Source organism: Actinia tenebrosa, unplaced genomic scaffold (genome assembly GCF_029948245.1).
Source record: "Actinia tenebrosa isolate PJP-AT-01 unplaced genomic scaffold, QUT_ActTen_1.0 PGA_scaffold2__45_contigs__length_23673736, whole genome shotgun sequence".
Taxonomy (NCBI): domain Eukaryota; kingdom Metazoa; phylum Cnidaria; class Anthozoa; order Actiniaria; family Actiniidae; genus Actinia; species Actinia tenebrosa.
In genome coordinates this window covers 19,934,442-19,955,174 of record NW_028292579.1, presented here as the reverse complement: position 1 = coordinate 19,955,174, position 20,733 = coordinate 19,934,442, and the positions used below count along the sequence as shown (strand labels likewise).

At 39.3% G+C, this 20,733-nt stretch overlaps 2 protein-coding genes across 2 annotated transcripts; one reads left to right on the top strand and one right to left on the bottom strand.

Annotated features, from left to right (window-relative positions):
• The first annotated feature begins 1,624 nt into the window (after nucleotides 1-1,624).
• On the top strand, nucleotides 1,625-20,570 carry LOC116290729 (uncharacterized). Its single transcript, XM_089034709.1, is given in 4 exon segments — nucleotides 1,625-1,780; nucleotides 7,685-8,686; nucleotides 12,028-14,525; nucleotides 14,527-20,570. Coding segments are annotated over 2 exon segments (6,390 nt in total). The 5' UTR covers nucleotides 1,625-1,780; nucleotides 7,685-8,686; nucleotides 12,028-12,053; the 3' UTR covers nucleotides 18,445-20,570.
• Nucleotides 5,843-7,835, bottom strand: LOC148909531 (uncharacterized). The gene is made up of 3 exons (XM_089034169.1): nucleotides 7,415-7,835; nucleotides 7,222-7,318; nucleotides 5,843-6,893 (listed from the first exon to the last, which is right to left on the bottom strand). Exons 1-3 carry the CDS (start codon nucleotides 7,833-7,835, stop codon nucleotides 5,843-5,845), a joined length of 1,569 nt encoding a protein of 522 aa, XP_088890295.1.
• Nucleotides 20,571-20,733: the final 163 nt, after the last annotated feature.

Here is a 20,733-nt window from a genome sequence, read left to right as displayed (position 1 = left end):
AGGGTAAGACCAAACAAAAACAACGTGGCAGCAGGACATATCTATTTCAGGAATATGAACAAGTTCAGCAAGTCTGCATTTTTCTTGGAAATAACAGCTTCCTTTGCGCGTGTGCAGGCGGAAGTCAAATGTCTTCCGGAAAAACGACTTGGTAACTGGCTCCTGATTTTTTAAAATTTTCTAATAATATTTTTCACTAGCGAAAAATTTAGTCCTACCTTTGCTGTATTTATAACATTTACGTGCTTTTTGCGGGAGTGGTGGTACTTTTGGGTACGTTAAATGCTATAGTGACAGAACAGGCAGAGTTTTCGAGAGATGTCACGCATTCCAACCCTTTCTACAACTGAAAAGTAACGCTATCCATGTGTCGCAGAATACTCCCTTTTCGAGTTCGCCTTTGATAAGTCTTGGCCTCGATTGTGTACAAAAATGCGCTGTGAAAAAAAAAATCGTGCATAAGAAAAGTGCCGACCAAAAATTGCAAATTATTTCCAAAAAAAATCCTGCAATCCCGTAATCTTGGATTCCTTTTTGATCAAAATCTCACCTTCAAAAATCAAATTACTAACACTTGCAGAGCATCTTTTATGGCCCTGAGTAAAATTAGCAAGATCCGAAAATATCTGAGCAAGCAGCAAGCTGAAAAGCTGGTACATGCGTTTGTCACCACACGGCCCTCCCCGTTACGATCTTGACAGACTACAGAAAGTTTTGAATGCTGCGGCAAGGGTAGCTGCTAGGCCGAAACCTGATATGGACATCACTGACACTCTACGTAGTTTGCACTGGCTTCCCATTGCTGATCGCATTGTATTTAAGATCTTACTGCTGACCTATAAAGTACGCAATGGCCTTGCACCTGGCTACCTAAAGTGTCTTCTGAGTGAATACAAAACGTCACGTTTTCTACGTTCCACCAACAAGGACCTCTTGGCGGTCCCACGCACCCAATCGAAAACATATGGAGACCGTGCATTTTCTGTTGCAGCGCCTAAGCTCTGGAACCAACTGCCAGAGGAAGTTAAAGCTTCCAGTTCTATTGACTAAACTTAAGACATTTCTATTTAAAAGTACATACAGACTTTGAGGTAGAAGTTTATATGTATAAATATTATCACATCATTACTACTTTTATTTATCTTAATTTTATTGTAATAATGTTTTTTTCTTCTTTTTTGAAATATGTTTTCTATTATATATATATACATATTTTCATTTTCTTTTTCTATACATTTCTATCCCCCCCCCCCCCCCCAATACCTGTAAAAAGCATCGAGACTTAGTAGTTATGCGTTTTTCAAGAAAATAAATTATTATTATTACTATTATTATTATTATTATTATTATTATTATTATTATTATTATTATTATTTTATTTACATTTCCTAGATGTTTGTGCATCGGGACATTTAGTCTATGTAGTACAGTTCGACAACAACGCGATATGTTGGTTTATAACAATAAGCATGAAGCACAAGCACATAAGAAGGACGGAACGTCTTGATCCTTATGCTTATGCTAATGTTATGCTTATGTAGGTAATGAGGACCAGGCTTTACGTTTAGAAGTCTCGTTTTACGAATTTCCCAGAAGTACTTCGACTTCCTCTTGCACACGCGCAAAGGACTGAAGCTGTATGTTATTTCCGAGAAATCCAGAACTTGCTTGTAAACTGAAACGTCCTTCAAGTGCCGCTACGTTGTTTTTGATTTTTTACCCTCAAAATCTGATGAAATAAGCCAAATAACGCATGAGGTAGCTGATTATAGGACAAAAGGTAAAAACAAGATTTTGTAAAACATATTTATTACCAATATTTCAGTATAATTGCAGCGAGCGATTCAGCATTTTGTGGTGCACAAAACAAGGGCAAACTAGAACAAGTAATTAATAAAAGTGTGCTTCGAGCAGTCTTGCGTGATACATCCAGCTCAAATTCCACATTTCTAGTTCATTTCAAATTCATATTCGATCTACCGGCTGCCTTATCAGTTGGGTCGCAAAACCTGTTAGGCATTACGCCGTCCACCCAGGAATGGTAAATGCTTTAAATTTTAGATTCAGATTTAGAAACTGATGTGACTCAATGACTGAGAACGAAAAAGAGTTGAACATGTTAACCACAGAGGTCAAAGGTATTGTCTGGTAGGGCTACTACATACGTATCCTCGATGTTTGGAAAACTTACAGGTTCTAGATCTTATAACCTAAGAGGAAAAGGAAACTAAAATACCCTCAAACTAAGTTTGGTTTAAACAGAAACGCATAGGGGGGTTGAAACGTGTAACAGCCATACAGTCAAGAGAATATGAACTAGTTAATTTCGGCATTGCGAAATCGAGGAAACCGAGGAAACCAAGGAAACCAAGGAAACCAAAAATACATAATATACTTATTAATATAAATATAATATAAATATGAAACTGTACCTAGTGGGTAATTGTCAAGACATTGATTACACAGACTTTTACATCCCATGCAGTAAGCTTATTCTTTATCGAGTATTAAACAGTTAGTGAGTGCCGTGACTTAAGAGTGCATGTCAGCAAAAATCAAACAAATTCGATATTTCGCGGCCACGGTTGAAAAATCGATTTTGCTCAAATTTTGTCCAGATGTACTTTATTATATCACAAAATGCACTGCATAGTTTTTTAAGGAAAATATATTTTTATTTTTGAGAAAATGCCGTTTTAAAAAGTCCTCCCGAAATCGCCATTTTAGCGGCCAAAATTTGCGTTGAGTTTACCGACCGAGTTCGGTACAAAAATCGATTCTAATCAACTTAAAATCCCTAAAACCGTGTTCTATGCTATATAAATATCCGGTTACGTGACTTACAGGAAATTTGAGTTACTTTTTGTGACATAAATAATCTTAGTTTTAAGACTCGTGATTCTAGGTGATTGACGATATCCCCCAAACAAAATCGATTTTCACCATGCGATAAAGCTCCAAATCCAACAAGCTTCCGAGGGTTAGTTCTTTAAGAAACAAGCTTTCAATCGATGTAAACATTTCTTTGGGCAAACAAATATTTGTTACGCGACAGGTCATTCAAATCTTCAATTTTTGACCTTTCGAAGTCATACGCCATAATTTCCCATCACTCACAAAATCAAAGAATCTCGCCTGGCTAATCTCTTATTCTTACTGTTTTACCTTTACAGGCCAAAAAAATACACTTGTTATAGCATTTCTTACCTTTTTAAGGCGAAAATGTGGTCTATTAACCTCGGTATTCGTTATAATGGTATCACAAGTCTTGACCATTATCTGTCAGTTGATACCTTCCGTTTACTATCCAATATGTCAACGGTTCAGCGCTTACTAAACGGCGTTTAAAACCCTTGTCGAACAGTCAAGATTGTTTTCCTTTTTATCTGAAGTTCTACGATATCATAATATATCAATATGATTTCAAAATTTATGGTACAGCTGAATTTCCGTATCGAATTTAGAGTACGTAAATAAATGGCCTGGGATTATATGCTAATCATAAACTACGACTTTCTAGGGTAGGGACGGTATGTCCCATTTGCCTTTCTCTGACATCCCAGCGCTTACTAAAAGTGATTTAAAGCCTCTGATTAACTGTTAGATCGGCTTATATCGTCAAAGTCATAGTTCATGATCTGCAAAATAATATAATTTGAATTAGTTACAGAAACTGTGTACACAGGAAGCCCAATTGGCGGCGGGGAAGAAATTGGGGGGGGGGGGGGGGGGGGGGGAGGGGGAGGTTAAGCTATGAAATAATAATGATGATGATGATGATGATGATGATTATAAACAAACAATAAGACAGATCAAAGAAATAACTACCTTTTACGGCTGCAATTGCCAATTAACTCCATAAGCAAATCAACATATTGCTGTTTTCTTGTTCCCTTGATTGAAGAGGTATCCTGCTCATAAAAAGTGCATATTTCTTGCAGCATTGCTATGGAGAACTTTGAAAGCTTCGAGCTTGTAGCTAGTTCGCAGAGATTGTGAGCTTCAAACATGATGGGATGACCGAGTCCGATTTCCTTAATTATGTTGTGTGCAAGCTCTTCAAACTCTTCCTCGTCGAGCCTTGCCTCCTCATCTTCCTCCATCTCGTCTTCTAAGTCCACGTCATCCACTTTAACCTCCCTTCTTTTCTTAGCAAGACGTGAGAAAAAACTTTTTATCTGCTTTGGTGTGAGGTACTCACTTGAATTAAACATAAAAGAGCCATCAAGGTTTCTTGCCTTTCTCATAGAATTAGATACGGTGTTAGCATCCACTTTGTGCCCTGTCTGCTCTCCAAGATCGAACATCTTGGTAAGATAGTCCTTTTGAGCTTTGTTCAAGCGTTTCCTTTGGACAGTGGATGACTTCAATGCCCAGCCTTTTGATAGAGCATCGCCATATGCCAATGTGCGGGAAGTACTTGGTTCTTCAAGTGGCTGGTTCTCCAATGACGCATCTCCTTGGTCAAGTTTTACGGCGTATGACAGCATCGCCTTGTCTAGAAGTGTTTCGCTTTCCATTACATATTTATGCTTACCGACGTCAAGATGGCGTTGAAGAGATGAAAAACGCTGGAACGATTTAATGCAGCCGTCGTCGGGACATGGAAACAGCTTTGTCGTTTGCTCTTCATCTTCTGAGCTGGAGCTTTCAGCATCCGTATGCGTAGGCTGGGTCTCGATACTTTTAGATTTTGCTGCTGGTCTCTTTCTTGCAGTTACCTCTGTAAAAGTGGCTTTAGGGGGAGTAGCTTCTTTAATGACGCTTAGTTTTGGCAAAAGAATACTTTTTGGCAGGCTAAATGCACTCCATTTCAAGGTCTTACCCTCGCCAATGCCATACTCTCTCCATACTTTCATGCCATTCTTATTGTAGGAGATGTTGTTGATGAAGCTAACTCCATCCCATTTCAAAGGCACTAAATTTGGGATTGAAGGGGGATCGCATAGCATAGCTCTTACTCCATTGACACCACTCAATGATTCGATGGCTATTTTCATCTGTTCTGCTGTTTCGACATCTTTTCCAGAGTTCAAGTATGCCTTGATGTGGTTCTTTATGGTGGCAGCTTTTCGGTCACATGACCCTTTACCGCCCTGAGGGTCTGAAAAATCGACCCTTAATTTAACTTTGTGGTTTTTGGCTATTTCTTTCATGGCCAGTAAGTTGAATGCGCTGTGGTAACAGCCGGCATTGTCCTGCCTTAGAAATACCTCCTCGAGCTCAGGCCTTTCAGTTTTCAGTTGCCCCACAACATCATCAATGATAGCCATTACTGAATAGCTGTCCTGGGTACAGCTTTTGAAAACATGGACGAATGTCAACATTTCCAACTGACCTTCTCTTTTTGTTGTAGCTACTGCAATGTGCCAAGAAATACCTTTCTTTCCATACCAATCAGATTGGCTTTCACGGTATTTCCTTGGGAGAAACTTCATAGCCCAGTCTAATACTACATGTACTGAGGTTGGACCCAGACTCTGAAGAACGTTCAACCGGGCTTCATCTTGATTGATAGCACGCAGCAGGTGGGCTTTCCAGGCTTGGATATTTTTCTTTGATTGGGTGATGACATACATCATCTCTTTCTTCTCTTCATTGTCAATGGCCAGATCCTCCAAAGCCGAATGAACTTCATCAAACACAGATGGAATCAGCTCACACCGGTCACATTTTAGGTCGTGCTGATGGTCACATTTAGTGGTGAAATCCGAATCACTTTCATGACTGAGAGCGTGCGCTCTACAGTGGTCGGGGACTCGTGAGCTTTTTGACACATGAACCTGCAAATATCAAAGATTTGATGTTATCGTTTTAACATCAACCAAAATCCTGGACCCGCCTATGATTTACATACCTTGTAATCACTTTTCAAATAGCGCTTTGCAATTTTCAATTTATTGATTTGATTCTTTGCCCAGGAATGACCTTTTCCGTACTCATCTCCAAGCTTTTGAACTACTTCCTCCATTTCATCAAAGGCTTGAGCACCATCGGCAGAAAAATAGTCAAGTCCTTGTAGTGACTTCCTTACGGAAGCACTACATACACTCAACACTCTACATAAACTGCTACGGCTTATTGGTTCAAAACAGGTTTCTTGACAATAGGTAGTGTATTGCTGCACCACCTGTTCAGGTATTAATGTCCTTACAACATTTGGGACTGTGATCTTTGTATTGCTAGATAACTTCAATGTCTTTTCTCCAAACGGCAAATCTTGGATCACTTGACCACTTGTGATAAAAGTCAAAAAGTGGTTAAGTTTCTCAGTTGACACATAAATACGGGGGCTCTTTGTAATGGTAACGGGAGTACCTCTTCCATGAAGCAATGCGTGGTGGCGGGCCACATTAAACCTGTATCTGGAGAGATCGGGAATCCAGTTTTTCAACGCTGAATAGGGCATCTTATCTGCCATTATCGACAAGATCTGCCTTCTTGTGCTCCAATGACTTGCGTTATTGAAACATTCAACAAGAGCCTCCATCAGCGATTTATCAACGTTCTCATCCTTTTGCCCAGATGACTGTAATACACTGAACAACATTTCTGAGCTTTCAGGCGCAATCTCTTCTAAAGCTGCAAAGACAACCTGCTTTGCTTTACGCGAATAGCGTCGCTTAGTTCTTTGCGAAGCTTCATCCCATGGTGTAGTCAGCTGGTTTCTAATAGGACTTATGTCCCTTGCGGCTAAAAATGAATTTAGCAGTTCTCTTGACATTGGCTCTGAGTTGTCTTTGTCCTCCGTTTCTGTTGATAGCGAGCGTCCTGGGGGTTCATAGGCTGTGCATGGTGTTTCAGGTATAGTAGTATTTGGTGGGCTCTGAAAAGCTGGACTTTGTGCGCTGGCTTTAAGGGTTACCTCATCGTCTTCCTGTAAAGTAAATGTTCTAAATGTTAAAGTTTGCGTGAGTAGGAGGGGATTGATTCTTTAAAATTTGTGTAGCTTTTCTTGTCGTTTGGGTGGGCTTCCTGTGCCATGGCATCAGTTTCATAAGATGAATAAGAAAAATTCTAAATAGCTAAAGCGTAAGTACCTGCATATGAAATATATCTTAAGCGTGTAGTCTTGGTACTGATAAAAAAATGTGAAGAATGACGACTGATCCGTAAAATACCGCACTTGTAAATAATTACTTCAAGCACCTTCAAATGACCTCACTTCTTTACCTGGCAGTATGTACGTGTAAATGATAATCGCATGACAAATTGTCTTACAACTCTTTCATCTGTTCACCCATAGCTATGACATCTGACTTTGAGGAATCTTTACTTTCCATTGTTTTAATCAGATATCGGCATTTCTTGCAAATACCTGAAATAATATCGATGTATATATTAACGTAAAGAGACAGTACTGAGCAACTTATGAACAGTCACTAGTTATATATGTTCTTTGAAAAAAACTTACCTGATCCAGGAGCGACAAACACGCCAGTATTGCGTAATATAATAGATGATTCTTGCTTGCCTAAACCTCGATCACCTTTAGGCCAGGTTCCTTTACCCTTTCCATGGTCTGAAATCTCCTGCGGAACTCTACATATTGTACCTCCTCCTCTGGTCCAGCTTATCCCAAGCGTCGCGCGATGATAAGGGCAGATGGTCATCGATTTGATGCTCTCCTTCGACTTGTCATACAATGCTACTCTAGACAATATCAGATCTATCTCATTTTCAGGACCTGAAAAACTCAGGGTGGACAAGTGTCTTGCGATATCTTTTGTACAGGACAACAATGGTACAATTTGGGTTTGGCGCTTTCGATCTTTGGCATCAAAACCACAAGAACTACCGACGATAGACCTAAACGAACAACACGCAGCTTCCATTTTCTTTACAATATCTGCACTAAACCATCGCTAATTAATAACTGCGGTTTTCGATAGTCAATGAACACAAGCTGGAATTTTTTTTTTTTTTTTTTTCCTGCTGCCTTCAATCAAAAAAAGTCAGGCGGTACCTTTTATGTTCTTCACTGACGGCAGTAAAAAGCAATTTCACGACAAGCTGTTGAAATGTTTGAGTTCGTAGAATATCTAAAACCGATTTCAGCTTTGTTTATCTTTCGATCGCGATATGTAATACCCAACTCAGTTGTAAATGCATGTCACATCACTAATCGATCTTTTTGTCGTTGTCTGTCTACTGTTTGTATATTATTTAATTTTGTTTCCTCGTGTTTATTGCCTACATCAAACTGACACAAAACATGACTAGGGTCTAACTAGGAAACTATATGGTTTATTTAGGCTCCAGGCATTTCCTCTCATTACAACTTCATATTTAGCTTTATTTATTTGACCAAATAAGTATTTTCTTTTCAATGATCTAAATATATAATTTAATGTAATGTAACACAAAAGGAAATGTGAATAAAGATGTATTGTATCGTATTGTATTGTAAAAGCATTTGATTCCCAGGGAATCGGGCTCCCTGTGTAGTACAGAAACGCAAATTATATTATTTTACAGCATATCAAACAATTGTTGTCGTTCGCGGGCTTCCTGTGGTGACAAACCACGCTCCCCTCCCCTACACATTTCCAGTCCTTTTTCGGCCAACACCAAGATGGCTGTCTAGTTAGTGATGTTTTCACTCGATTTACTGTAATTTTGAGCAGTTTTGAGCCAGAAATTCGCCTATTTAGTGAAGAAAAGTATATTCCAATTTCCAAATATGGTAAGTACATTCCTTATATGGTAAAAGAAACGTCTCGAGCGGAAGGACAACTTTTCTATGTGGAAAGTTTGATATGTTCCTGATGATGACGATATCCAGCAAACGATATATATCATTGGGGTATATTAACAACATCGACCGATCTAACAGTTAATCAGAGGCTTTAAATCACTTTTAGTAAGCGCTGGGATGTCAGAGAAAGGCAAATGGGACATACCGTCCCTACCCTAGAAAGTCGTAGTCTATGATTAGCATATAATCCCAGGCCATTTATTTACGTACTCTAAATTCGATACGGAAATTCAGCTGTACCATAAATTTTGAAATCATATTGATATATTATGATATCGTAGAACTTCAGATAAAAAGGAAAACAATCTTGACTGTTCGACAAGGGTTTTAAACGCCGTTTAGTAAGCGCTGAACCGTTGACATATTGGATAGTAAACGGAAGGTATCAACTGACAGATAATGGTCAAGACTTGTGATACCATTATAACGAATACCGAGGTTAATAGACCACATTTTCGCCTTAAAAAGGTAAGAAATGCTATAACAAGTGTATTTTTTGGCCTGTAAAGGTAAAACAGTAAGAATAAGAGATTAGCCAGGCGAGATTCTTTGATTTTGTGAGTGATGGGAAATTATGGCGTATGACTTCGAAAGGTCAAAAATTGAAGATTTGAATGACCTGTCGCGTAACAAATATTTGTTTGCCCAAAGAAATGTTTACATCGATTGAAAGCTTGTTTCTTAAAGAACTAACCCTCGGAAGCTTGTTGGATTTGGAGCTTTATCGCATGGTGAAAATCGATTTTGTTTGGGGGATATCGTCAATCACCTAGAATCACGAGTCTTAAAACTAAGATTATTTATGTCACAAAAAGTAACTCAAATTTCCTGTAAGTCACGTAACCGGATATTTATATAGCATAGAACACGGTTTTAGGGATTTTAAGTTGATTAGAATCGATTTTTGTACCGAACTCGGTCGGTAAACTCAACGCAAATTTTGGCCGCTAAAATGGCGATTTCGGGAGGACTTTTTAAAACGGCATTTTCTCAAAAATAAAAATATATTTTCCTTAAAAAACTATGCAGTGCATTTTGTGATATAATAAAGTACATCTGGACAAAATTTGAGCAAAATCGATTTTTCAACCGTGGCCGCTTCTTGTTCGATTTTTACTGACATGCACTCTTAAATATAAATATAGTTCAAATATAACCCCGTAGGCTTGCAATAAGGAATTGTATGGAAATTTCTTTTGTAGCTGTTGATCACCTTCACGGAAAGGTAAGAAATTTAATGAAAGTCTCGTAAAGAAACAAAACTGTTTTGCGACATAATATTGAATCACACGAGAACGCCCGACGTTTATATTTAAGCCACGGCCTTGCCTAACTGTTTAATGCTCGGTAAAGAATAAGCTTACTGCATGAAAGTCTTACCAGAAGCAGAGACATTAAACATGAATATTTCCTCGGATCTTGGTTGTCAATAAAATCTATACTTATGCAAATTTATAAACTTTAAATTTATTCATTTATCATCATTTGTTTTTACTGTTTTCGGAAATACTAGCACCATATGAGCTACTCAAACATCCGAGTGATTATAAGTATATGCATGTATGTAACTTCTGCTTTATATTTTAAATTTTTCAACCGCAAAAAAATTGAATTGTGAAAAATTATGCAGACTCATTTCCAGAAAAAACAAAAGCTACACATTTTTTTTTTCAAGGTTTATGCTTTTGGTGCTGGAATTTTTCAGGAAATAACTATATAATACTGCTGAGACTGAAAATTTCATTTCAATATTAATCTTAGATTACAGAAAAAATTATAATTTTCATTATGAAATTAATAATTCATTGTTATGACACTTTTAGCTATAATGTAATCCCATTGCAGACCATATGTCGTTCGTTTATAGTGCAGTTTTCGCATATGACTGTGAAAAGCTCAATGCCGTAAGCGTGACGTGCCGTGACCGAGATACTTTCTAGAATTTTAATTGGCTGATTTTTTTCACGCGCAATATGATTGGTCTAAAAGTGCCGTGATCTTGGCGTGACCGTGTCCGCGCCGTGTTTATGCCGTGTTTCGGGTATTTGATTGGATGGAGAGTAAATTCTCGTGCAATGTGATTTGTCTGGCGTATCCCTTACTGTGTCACGACCGTGTTCGTGCCGTGAACTTTTCACAGTCATACGAAAACTGCACTAACTAGGTTTTGCATGTGACGTCACGCTGTAGAGAAAGGTTGTTTACTTTGGAAAAAGGAGTTGATGTTAGTAAAACTGAGAAGTTGATACAGATATTTGTAAAACTGCGAAGTTTCGTGAAGATTGCGCGTAATTTAAACTATATGAATTTTTAAAAACAGGAAATTTTACAAAGAAATGTATGTTAGCTTTCTTAGCAGGAAAACTTTTATACAGTCTTTGTAAAAGTTGTAAGGTTCAAAAATTCATACAGTCTCTGCATTATCGACTATCTTCACGAAACAGTTTACAATTTCACTAAAATCTATATGAACAACTTTACTGTAAATTTTATTTTCTAAAAAAAGGAAAATTTATAATTAGTTTTCAATAGCGTTACGTCAAAGTTAAAAACCTCAACACAAAGGGATTTTCCTTTTGTTCCTCACTCCCCACAACTTTAATTTTTCCGTTGGGGATATTAGACTAGCTCCTATCTAATCCTTGCGCGTCCAAATTAACCACAGCAAACCCCAAACAATGACCAAGGAAAAATACAGGGATTGCTCGCAGTCTAAAACTAAACAATTTTTTTTAGACCGATCTTGAAGACAAATGGTGACAATGTCTGACAGGCTGAGGAGTAGTGTGACAGTCCATAACGCAACACTGTTAAACGAAACATTGTTACGTTTTCTGTGAAACATCCGCTACGTTGGCTTAGGTTGCCTGCCACTACAAAGCTCTTTTTTATTCTTTTTTCTTTCTTTCTTTTTTTTTTTTAAAAGAATGTGTGGAGAAGGAAGAGCATACAGAATGAAGTTGAAGGGTAGATTTTTATTTAATTACAGTTGACTTACGAAACTTCGGCCACTCTGTTTCCGTGATTTGTTCGCAAGTTACAACTTTGTAGGAACTTGGGGACTTCAAAGTGAAATTGATTAGCGATATTTCAAACGACTGATAATACTGCAGCATCAAATATAAAGCTCATCAAATCTACAGTTCATTCCTGCCTTCCTTCCTTCCTTCCTTCCTTCCTTCCTTCCTTCCTTCCTTCCTTCCTTCCTTCCTTTCTTTCTTCCTTCCTTCCTTCGTTTTTGTTTGTTTACATATATTTTCTTCCTTTAGAACAAAATTGCACGGAGTAAGCAGGCATGGATGACAGTTCGAAAAAGACAGACAACAGCAAAGCATCTGATAGTCTAACCGAGGATAAAGTCATAGCTGTTGGTAGGGAACCTTCACCTAAATCATCCAAACCAGGTGGGCTTCCAAATTATCAATATGCAGCAACGATGCAGAATACTTCTCATTCCAACGTGGGTGTGCCTTTTAGCGCTCATACACGACTAGTGAACTGTGCACGTGCATCAGATCAAGGAATAAATACAGATAACCTCAACAAGAACCACTCTAGTTTTGGTCATCTTTCCAGGGGTCACACACACTATAGACAATACAGTACATTTGGTCAAAGACCCATCAGAGATGCTGGTGCGTATGTTTCCTCTAGGGGTCCAATTCCCCATAGTGTGGAGGGCGGACTAGGCCACCGGAGAAATACTGGCACAATACAGAATATCCAGTATAGTGGTCTTCCTTCCGGGGGTCCACCCGGATTTGGAGGCTATGCAGTATTAGACCAAGGGATGAATAGAGACACCAGAACGGAGAGGCAATTCATTGTAGGTCATCCTTCCAGGAGTCATACGAGCCATACATTGGATAACGCGTTAGACCAAGGGATGAATAGAGACACCAGAACGGAGAGGCAATTCATTGTAGGTCATCCTTCCAGGAGTCATACGAGCCATAGATTGGATAACGCGTTAGACCAAGGGATGAATAGAGACACCAAAAAGGAGAAGCAATCCATTGTAGGTCATCCTTCCATGAGTCATACGAGCCATACATTGGATAACGCGTTAGACCAAGGGATGAATAGAGACACCAGAACGGAGAGGCAATTCATTGTAGGTCATCCTTCCAGGAGTCATACGAGCCATAGATTGGATAACGCGTTAGACCAAGGGATGAATAGAGACACCAAAAAGGAGAAGCAATCCATTGTAGGTCATCCTTCCATGAGTCATACGAGCCATACATTGGATAACGCGTTAGACCAAGGGATGAATAGAGACACCAGAACGGAGAGGCAACCCATTGTAGGTCATCCTTCCAGGAGTCATTCGAGCCATAGATTAGATAACGCGTTAGACAAAGGGATGAATAGAGACACCAAAAAGGAGAGGCAATCCATTGTAGGTCATCCTTCCATGAGTCATACGAGCCATAGATTGGATAACGCGTTAGACCAAGGGATGAATAGAGACACCAGAACGGAGAGGCAACCCATTGTAGGTCATCCTTCCATGAGTCATTCGAGCCATAGATTAGATAACGCGTTAGACCAAGGGATGAATAGAGACACCAAAATGGAGAGGCAATCCATTGTAGGTCATCCTTCCAGGAGTCATACGAGGCATAGATTGGATAGTGCGTTAGACCAAGGGATGAATAGAGACACCAGAACGGAGAGGCAATCCATTGTAGGTCATCCTTCAAGGAGTCATACGAGCCATAGATTGGATAGTGCGTTAGACCAAGGGATGAATAGAGGCACAAGAAAGGAGAGGCAACCCATTGTGGGTTTTTCTTTCAGGAGTCGTACGAGCCATTGCTTGGATAAAGCGTCAGATCAAGGGATGAACAGACAAATCAAAGAGGAAAAAATACCTTCGGCAATGGACACCTTCATCGATGGAAAAATCAAAGCCGTTCTCGGTCATGAATTGGAAGATATCCTCGAGAAATCCATCAAGGACATTTTGGAAGAGAAAGACATAGCCCTGACATCGCATCAAAAGAAATGTGACGAAGTCATGCAAAGCATTGAGAATCTACAAAGTGAAAAGAAAAAAGCTGGTAAGACTACGTTTATCGGTTTGGACAAATTTGAGATACGAATAGCCGAGAAAGAAGCTCTGACGCAAAAGGCAGTAGAATTAAATTCCCAGAAAAAAGAGTTTACAGACATTGTTAGTAAGCTAATCGAAAAAATCCTTTCTCTAAAGGAAGTGAAAGTTGGCTGGAAGGAATTAGATTCAGAGATAAAAGAAGTGAAACAGCTGATGGAAAGAGAGAAAGATCGCTTAAATAAAGCTCTTCCAATCTATGCTAAGAGAAGTGTTATCACAGACACCGTGAAAAACAACCAAGTAAGCATTATTTTGGGAGAAACTGGTTCTGGCAAAAGCACACAAGTTGTTCAGTATCTATACGATTCAGGGCTGGCAGAGAAAGGCGTAATCGTTTGTACACAGCCAAGAAAAGTCGCTGCCTTCAGCCTGCAAAAGTATGTCTGTGAAGAAATGAAAGAAAGCGGACATGCAGTGGAATGCTCTGTCGGTGCTCGAGCAGCTGACAAAAGAGCAAAGAAGACCAAAGTTCTTTTTACAACAGACTACTCGCTGTTAATGGAATGCATAAAAGATCAAGATCTTACTCGATTTTCCTGTGTCATCATTGACGAAGCCCACGAAAGAAATATGAACACTGATCTTCTCCTGGGAATTATCAAAAAAGCACTTCTCAGGCGCCCGGACTTGCGTGTCATTATAACATCTAGCAACCATAAATCCAGATCTGTTTATCAAGTATTTCGGTGATTGCCCTGTGGTTAAAGTGTCTGGTAAGACGTTCCCTGTGGACGTTATTTGGAAGAAGGAGAAAAAAACTTCTGGTGATTACGTTTTCGAAGCTGTGGAGAAAGTCGTGGAGATACATCAGAACGAAGAAGCCGGTGACGTTCTCGTCTTCCTTACTTGTCCAGCTGAAATCGAACAGGCTTGTACTAAAGTTCGTAACAGGATCAAGAAGGATGATATTCAATTCCTTCCCTTGCATGGGAAACTTCGACAAGAAGAGCAAAGTGAGGTTTTCAAGCCCACTCCGAAAGGAAAACGCAAAGTCGTTTTTTCCACTAACTGTGCTGAGACCTCCCTGACGATTCCTGGAATCAAGTTCGTAGTGGACACAGGGAAAGCAAAAGAGATGAAATATGATCCAAAAAGGAACATCAACTCTCTTGAAGTATCTGACGTTAGCCAAAGTTCTGCCGATCAACGAAAAGGAAGAGCTGGGAGGATCGAGAGTGGGAAATGCTACCGCCTGTACACTGAAGATGATTTCAATGCCATGGAGAAGTCATCTAAACCAGAGATCCTACGCGTTAATCTTGGTCAAGCTTTGCTGAAGCTTATGGAACTGGGCATACGAAACCCTGCTGACTTTGATTACGTCGAGTCTCCTCCTGTCGAGTCTATCAAAACAGCGATGATGGAGCTGGAAGAACTTGGGGCTACATGTGGTGGCCAACTTACTGAGCTTGGTAAAAAGATGGCCAAAGTTCCTGTTGATCCTGGTCTGTCAAAGTTTCTGTTTGAAGGCTTTGAACAAGGGGTTGGCTACGAAGCTCTTGTGTTGGTCGCTGTTTCCACTATAACTGGCAACGTCTTCTTTCGCATGGGAACTGAGGAAGAGAAGAAAACAGCAGATAGGAAGAAGGTTGAGTTTTGTCACCTTGGAGGCGATTTCATGACTCTTTTAGAAGTTTATCGATCTTGGCAGAAAGTAGACAAGAGAGACAGAGGTGGTTGGTGCTTCGTAAAGAGTATGAATGCCAAAGCAATGCGTATGGCTGATGAAACTGTCAATGATCTTAAATCAACACTGAAACACGAACTGAAGATGCCTGACATTAAATGGTCCAGTCTTGACAAAGAAACGACGGATGGTCGGCTGCAGAAGACACTCTTTCTATGCTTCATGACGAAACTGTGCGTTTACACTGGACACGAAAGAAGAGGTTACAAGACAATCACTGGAGGACATTTTGTGAAGATTCACCCGTCTTCCTCCATTAACTTCACTGGCTCGAACCCCCAGTTCATTGTGTACGAGAAAATTCTCAAAACTTCTCAAGATTTCTTATTGAACGTTACTCCAATTGAGACAAGCTGGCTTCAGGAGAGTATCGCAGAGAAAAAACTACACCTTGATATTGAAGAAGTCTTGGCTGAAGTTTTGATGGTGCCACTACCCAGCATACGCTGCAGTTCGATTTTGATGAAAAGAGCATTCGAGCCTTTTAAAAGTAAGCTACCTAACCTCGAAAAAGGCATCTCAGTTTTCTGTAATAACGCACCGATTATCGTCGAGGCAAAGAGAAATGCCGGTAAAGTGGATTTGTTTATTCCCAAGAATTACGCTGACAAGGCTGTAGAAGAAACCCAAAAAATCTTGGAAGAGCAAAGGAAAAGACTTCGTGAGGAGACGCGTGAATATCCTGTAATTTCTGAATCTTCTGCTCTTCGAGTGGTTATGGAGAAAGGTCTAACAGTGCAGCAAATTCTACTGCCAGACATGTACCGCTCTGTCGTGGTGAGAAGCCTTCAAGATAGGCCATTACTACCAGCGGATGTTAAGAAGTTTCTTTGTCAATTTGGGAAACTTATTGACTTTAACTCTTCCCGTGACATGCACTTTGCTACTTATGAAAAGCCGGAAGAAGCATCAAAAGCCGTGAAGTTGTGTACATTTGAGGAGCTTGGCTACAGGGTTGAGCCCAAGAAGACTCAGCAGATGTCACAGCAAGGAAATGACTCCTCTCATTTTAACTTCAGAATAAAAATAACTTGGCATCGTCGCGAGCCTAAAGGAATGGCAAATGTGTCCTTCGAGAACCAACCCGAAGAAGTGTGGTACAAGATTTCTTCGATATCCGAGATTACAATAAGATCCAAATCGGCTCGTGTTCGTACAGACAAGCATAAAGAGAAGACCATTTTCCTCCACAGCCTTAGTACTGACACTACAAAGCAAGACATCAGAGAAGCATTGGAGAAAGTTTTTCATGGTTGTACTATTACAATAAAAGAGCAAGACATTCTGATCCAGTACAAGCAAAGAGCAACACTGGCTAATATAGAGGCACAAAAGAAAGTTCTCGAGGAATTGATATCAACGTATACAACGCCAGGAGGTTTTGAAGTAACGATGAAGGAATTAGACCTATCGAATAAATCCCCATTTAGTGTCGCCGTTGTTGACTTCCTCAACCCAAACGAAGGCATCCAGGTTGTACGATCTCTCAGTGGAAGAAGACACGGGGCCCTTGAAATGTGGGAGGTGTGCCTAGAAGTCAAGCCATCCTTGAATTTCTTCGTTACCTGTATGATAAGCGTCTACGACCTCGTCAGGAATGAAGTCCAAAGCAAAATCGATGAAATTGCAAAAGAATGCGCTGCAAACTGCAAACACCAACTTCGATTGAAAGTAAAACCAGCAAAGTCCAAAGGACGGATGGAATTATCAGTGGATGCGACGTGTTTGGAACACCATTTGCAGGCGTCGAAAGAAATATCCAAGTGTATCCAAGGTGAGAAGATCGAATGTTCTAAACCTTCGATGTTTCTTCTCGGTAAAAGTGGTAGAGATCATCTCAAGGAAATTCAGAAACAAAGTGGGGCCTTCATTTGTACTGATGAAAGAACCATGGCTATAACCTTGTATGGCACTAGCGAACAGAGAGAGAAAGCAAGAGACGCTGTGTATCGTTTTTTCCAAGACCTCGCATTGCAGGGAAGCACTGTTTGGGAAGTCAACTTAAAAGAGGACGGACGGCCTAGAGGTTTGATGAAACAACTGATGTCAAAATATGGTCGGGAATTTGAAGGACTACTTGAAATAGAAGGAGTCAACAAGGTGGATATATACCTTCATATGCAAGTCTTGAAGGTCCAAAGTACATCTGACGCAAAAAGCCACGTCCTTCGTGTGATTGAAGAAATAGCAAAAACTATAGCACCCCTTCAGCCAAATACTGGAACGGAAATTGAAGAGGAAGAGTGCCCTACCTGTTTTTGTGTCATAGACGACAAAACACCCTCATACAGACTTGCCATATGTGGGCATGCTTGCTGTATGACTTGTATAGAGCAACAATTCAATGCAGCGGTGTTTCCACTGTGTTGCACTCACGAAGACTGCTCGGAGATGTTTAGTTTGGATGTGATCGATCTTCTAACTCAAAAGAAGGAGCTGCATGATAAAGTCATGAAGATGTCTCTTAAGTCCTATGTCGATGCCAATCAAGACAAGGCACGTTACTGTCCGACACCTGATTGCCCAATGGTTTATCCCGTTACCACGAACGGGAAACTATTTCGATGCAATGTGTGTTCTACTGCAATCTGTTCTTCGTGTCACCAACCATACCACCTTGGTCTTACATGCAAAGAAAATGAAATCGAAAAGACAGACCCGGGAAAAGCGTTGCTTGAGAAGTGGATGAATGAGAAACCTGGCACAAGAAAGCGCTGCTCATCGTGTAATTCTCCTATCGAGAAAAATGAAGGGTGTAATCATATGACGTGTGGAAACTGTAAATCACACCTGTGTTGGTTATGCATGAAAGTTTTTTCCACCGGAGCTGCGGTTTACGCTCATCAAGCGTTCTGCCCTGTCAGGCTGACTGGAAACTAGAAGATTGATTTTGACAGTTCAAATATTCCCGCCCCGTTAGTGGTAATCGTAGAAGACGAGGCTAGATGAAGTAATGAATGGCATATTAGCTTTCATTAGAGGACTTCACGAATTTCCTTCTCAAGGTCGTGTTCCGTAGCAAGAGACTGAAAATGAACTAATAAAAGAAGGAATATATATTCATGCTTGTAACCATCATAAGCATCGTTTGGTGCTATTTTTAGCATCACATTTGCCATTTGCCAGCACTCTACCCTGTTGCCTCACCTTTTTTTGGAAAAACACACAACAAAACATGAGCAAAGAGGGTAGAGCGCGCGCGTGCAGAAAATCAAACGATCAAATGAATGTACTGATATTTTTTGGTTGGATTGAAAACGATTGATTTAATTTCATGATATGGGGTTCTAAACCTTTCACATAATGTTTTACGCACTAAAAATCACGATTCTTTTCCGAAACTAGTTTCGTATTTATCGACCTTTTCAATCCTTAAACATATTCATATTCCGGCTTATTCAATAAAGTTAGTCACCAAAAACCTAGAAAGCTGAGATCACTGAGCATCATGGGAAACTTTTCATATCAAGGTAGCATATATATATACAAAGCTTTTTTAATACAAACTGCAGCTCGATGATGCTCAGAAGAGCTGAGACTGTAACCGGAAAGATTCGCAAGTCCATGAACAGTTATCAAGCGGTTGAACGTGTAAAATGAATCTACCTATAATCCTTGTCGGCCTCAGCTTTATAGCTTTTCAGGTGAATACCTTTATTGAAATAAGTATATACATACCGTATATATCTTTAAGGATTGAAAAGGTCGATAAAGACGAAACTATTTTCTGTAAAGAATCTTGATTTTTAATGCGCAAAAGATTATTTCAAAGGATAAGAACCTTGCAGTATCATGGAATCAAATGAATGATTCTAAAAATAGCATCAAAGATTCTAAAAATATGTAATATGTTACACTGATATGTAATATATACGTTGGATACGAGTGGCCGTGTTGGATACGATAAATAAACTCTCGGCTAGCAATAGCGCAGCGCACTGATTCTAAAAATAGCTTAAAGATTCGGACAAACATTGCATTCTGTTTAACCGATTTTATTATTTTTACTTAAAGTTACAATAATAACCCATGTAAACTAAGATTAACTGCGATCGGCTGTGAAAATTATCTGCTGAAAGTAAACTTGTAAGTTTGTTTGTCCGAATTTCGCCCTTGTCTTCGTTTTTATGACGTCACGGTTGCGCTGCGCTATACGGCCACTCATATTGTATATATTGAATATAGTTTCATAACTACTGAAAAGTTGAAAGCATTTTTCTAAAATGTTTTAATAGAGGTCAAGATTTTGCATTCTAGTTAAACATTTATTTGTCTCTGACTTGAAACTTTTAAATAAAGGTTAAAACCAAAGGACGAAGGCTTTGATTGACATTGAAGCCCCCACATCTGTAGTCATCAGTCACGTTTCAAAGCGTTTGGAAACTGATATTTAGTCTCTGGACTTTGAATGCATCGTTTGCACTAATTCATTAACGACATGTCAATCATTCACATGATTATTACCGCCGTGACCGTCAACGAAGGGAATGATTTGGCGCTAAATTTTAAATTCCATTTATCTTTGTCCTTTACCATTTGCTTTTCTATTATAGTAACAGTTTTGGATACTGGAAACGGCGGTAAAAATTTCAAGACAGAGACAAGTAAAAGAATAGTGTCTAATACTTTTCGATATAAAGATTTAAGAAATGTGTTTCTCTGGGCGCCAGACAGCCTCTGAAACACAATTAGGTCAAAATTTTGAGCTCTTGCCAAGCCACCATTATTATTTGTAGATTGTAGACTTTGTAGTTCTCGGATTTCTGTAAACCCAGAGGATCCAGGGTTATCCCATCATGCATCGCGAGTGAGGTATAGCATTTTCAATTTAAACAGCTAAAATAATTTTTTTAAGAAATTGAAAAAGTTAAATTGTATTATAGTGTAATTTATACCTTTTAGCAGTTATGTATTTTAACAGGCTACTTTTATCTGCAAAAAAATTAATAATGTTATCTCTATAAACGATTTTATAGAAAGCATTAAAAGGTTTGTTCGAGTTTTAAGTTGTGTTTTGAAATTCTTGACTGGCTCCGTGTCATTTAGACACATATTTAATTACTAAATGGCTGGCAGTTTCTTTTCCCCCAACGGTTTTTCTTTCCTCTGCTAGATTTCAATTTGACGGATTTGGGTAGACAGAAAAAAAGGACTCAAACATAGAAAAGC

Coding starts and splice junctions, on each gene's coding strand:
- LOC148909531 (XM_089034169.1), bottom strand. CDS start 7,835: ATGGAAGCTGCGTGTTGTTCGTTTAGGTCTATCGTCGGTAGTTCTTGT. Junction 7,319..7,414: donor GTTTGTCGCTCCTGGATCAG/GTAAGTTTTTTT, acceptor ATATTATTTCAG/GTATTTGCAAGAAATGCCGA. Junction 6,894..7,221: donor GGTGAACAGATGAAAGAGTT/GTAAGACAATTT, acceptor TTTAACATTTAG/AACATTTACTTTACAGGAAG.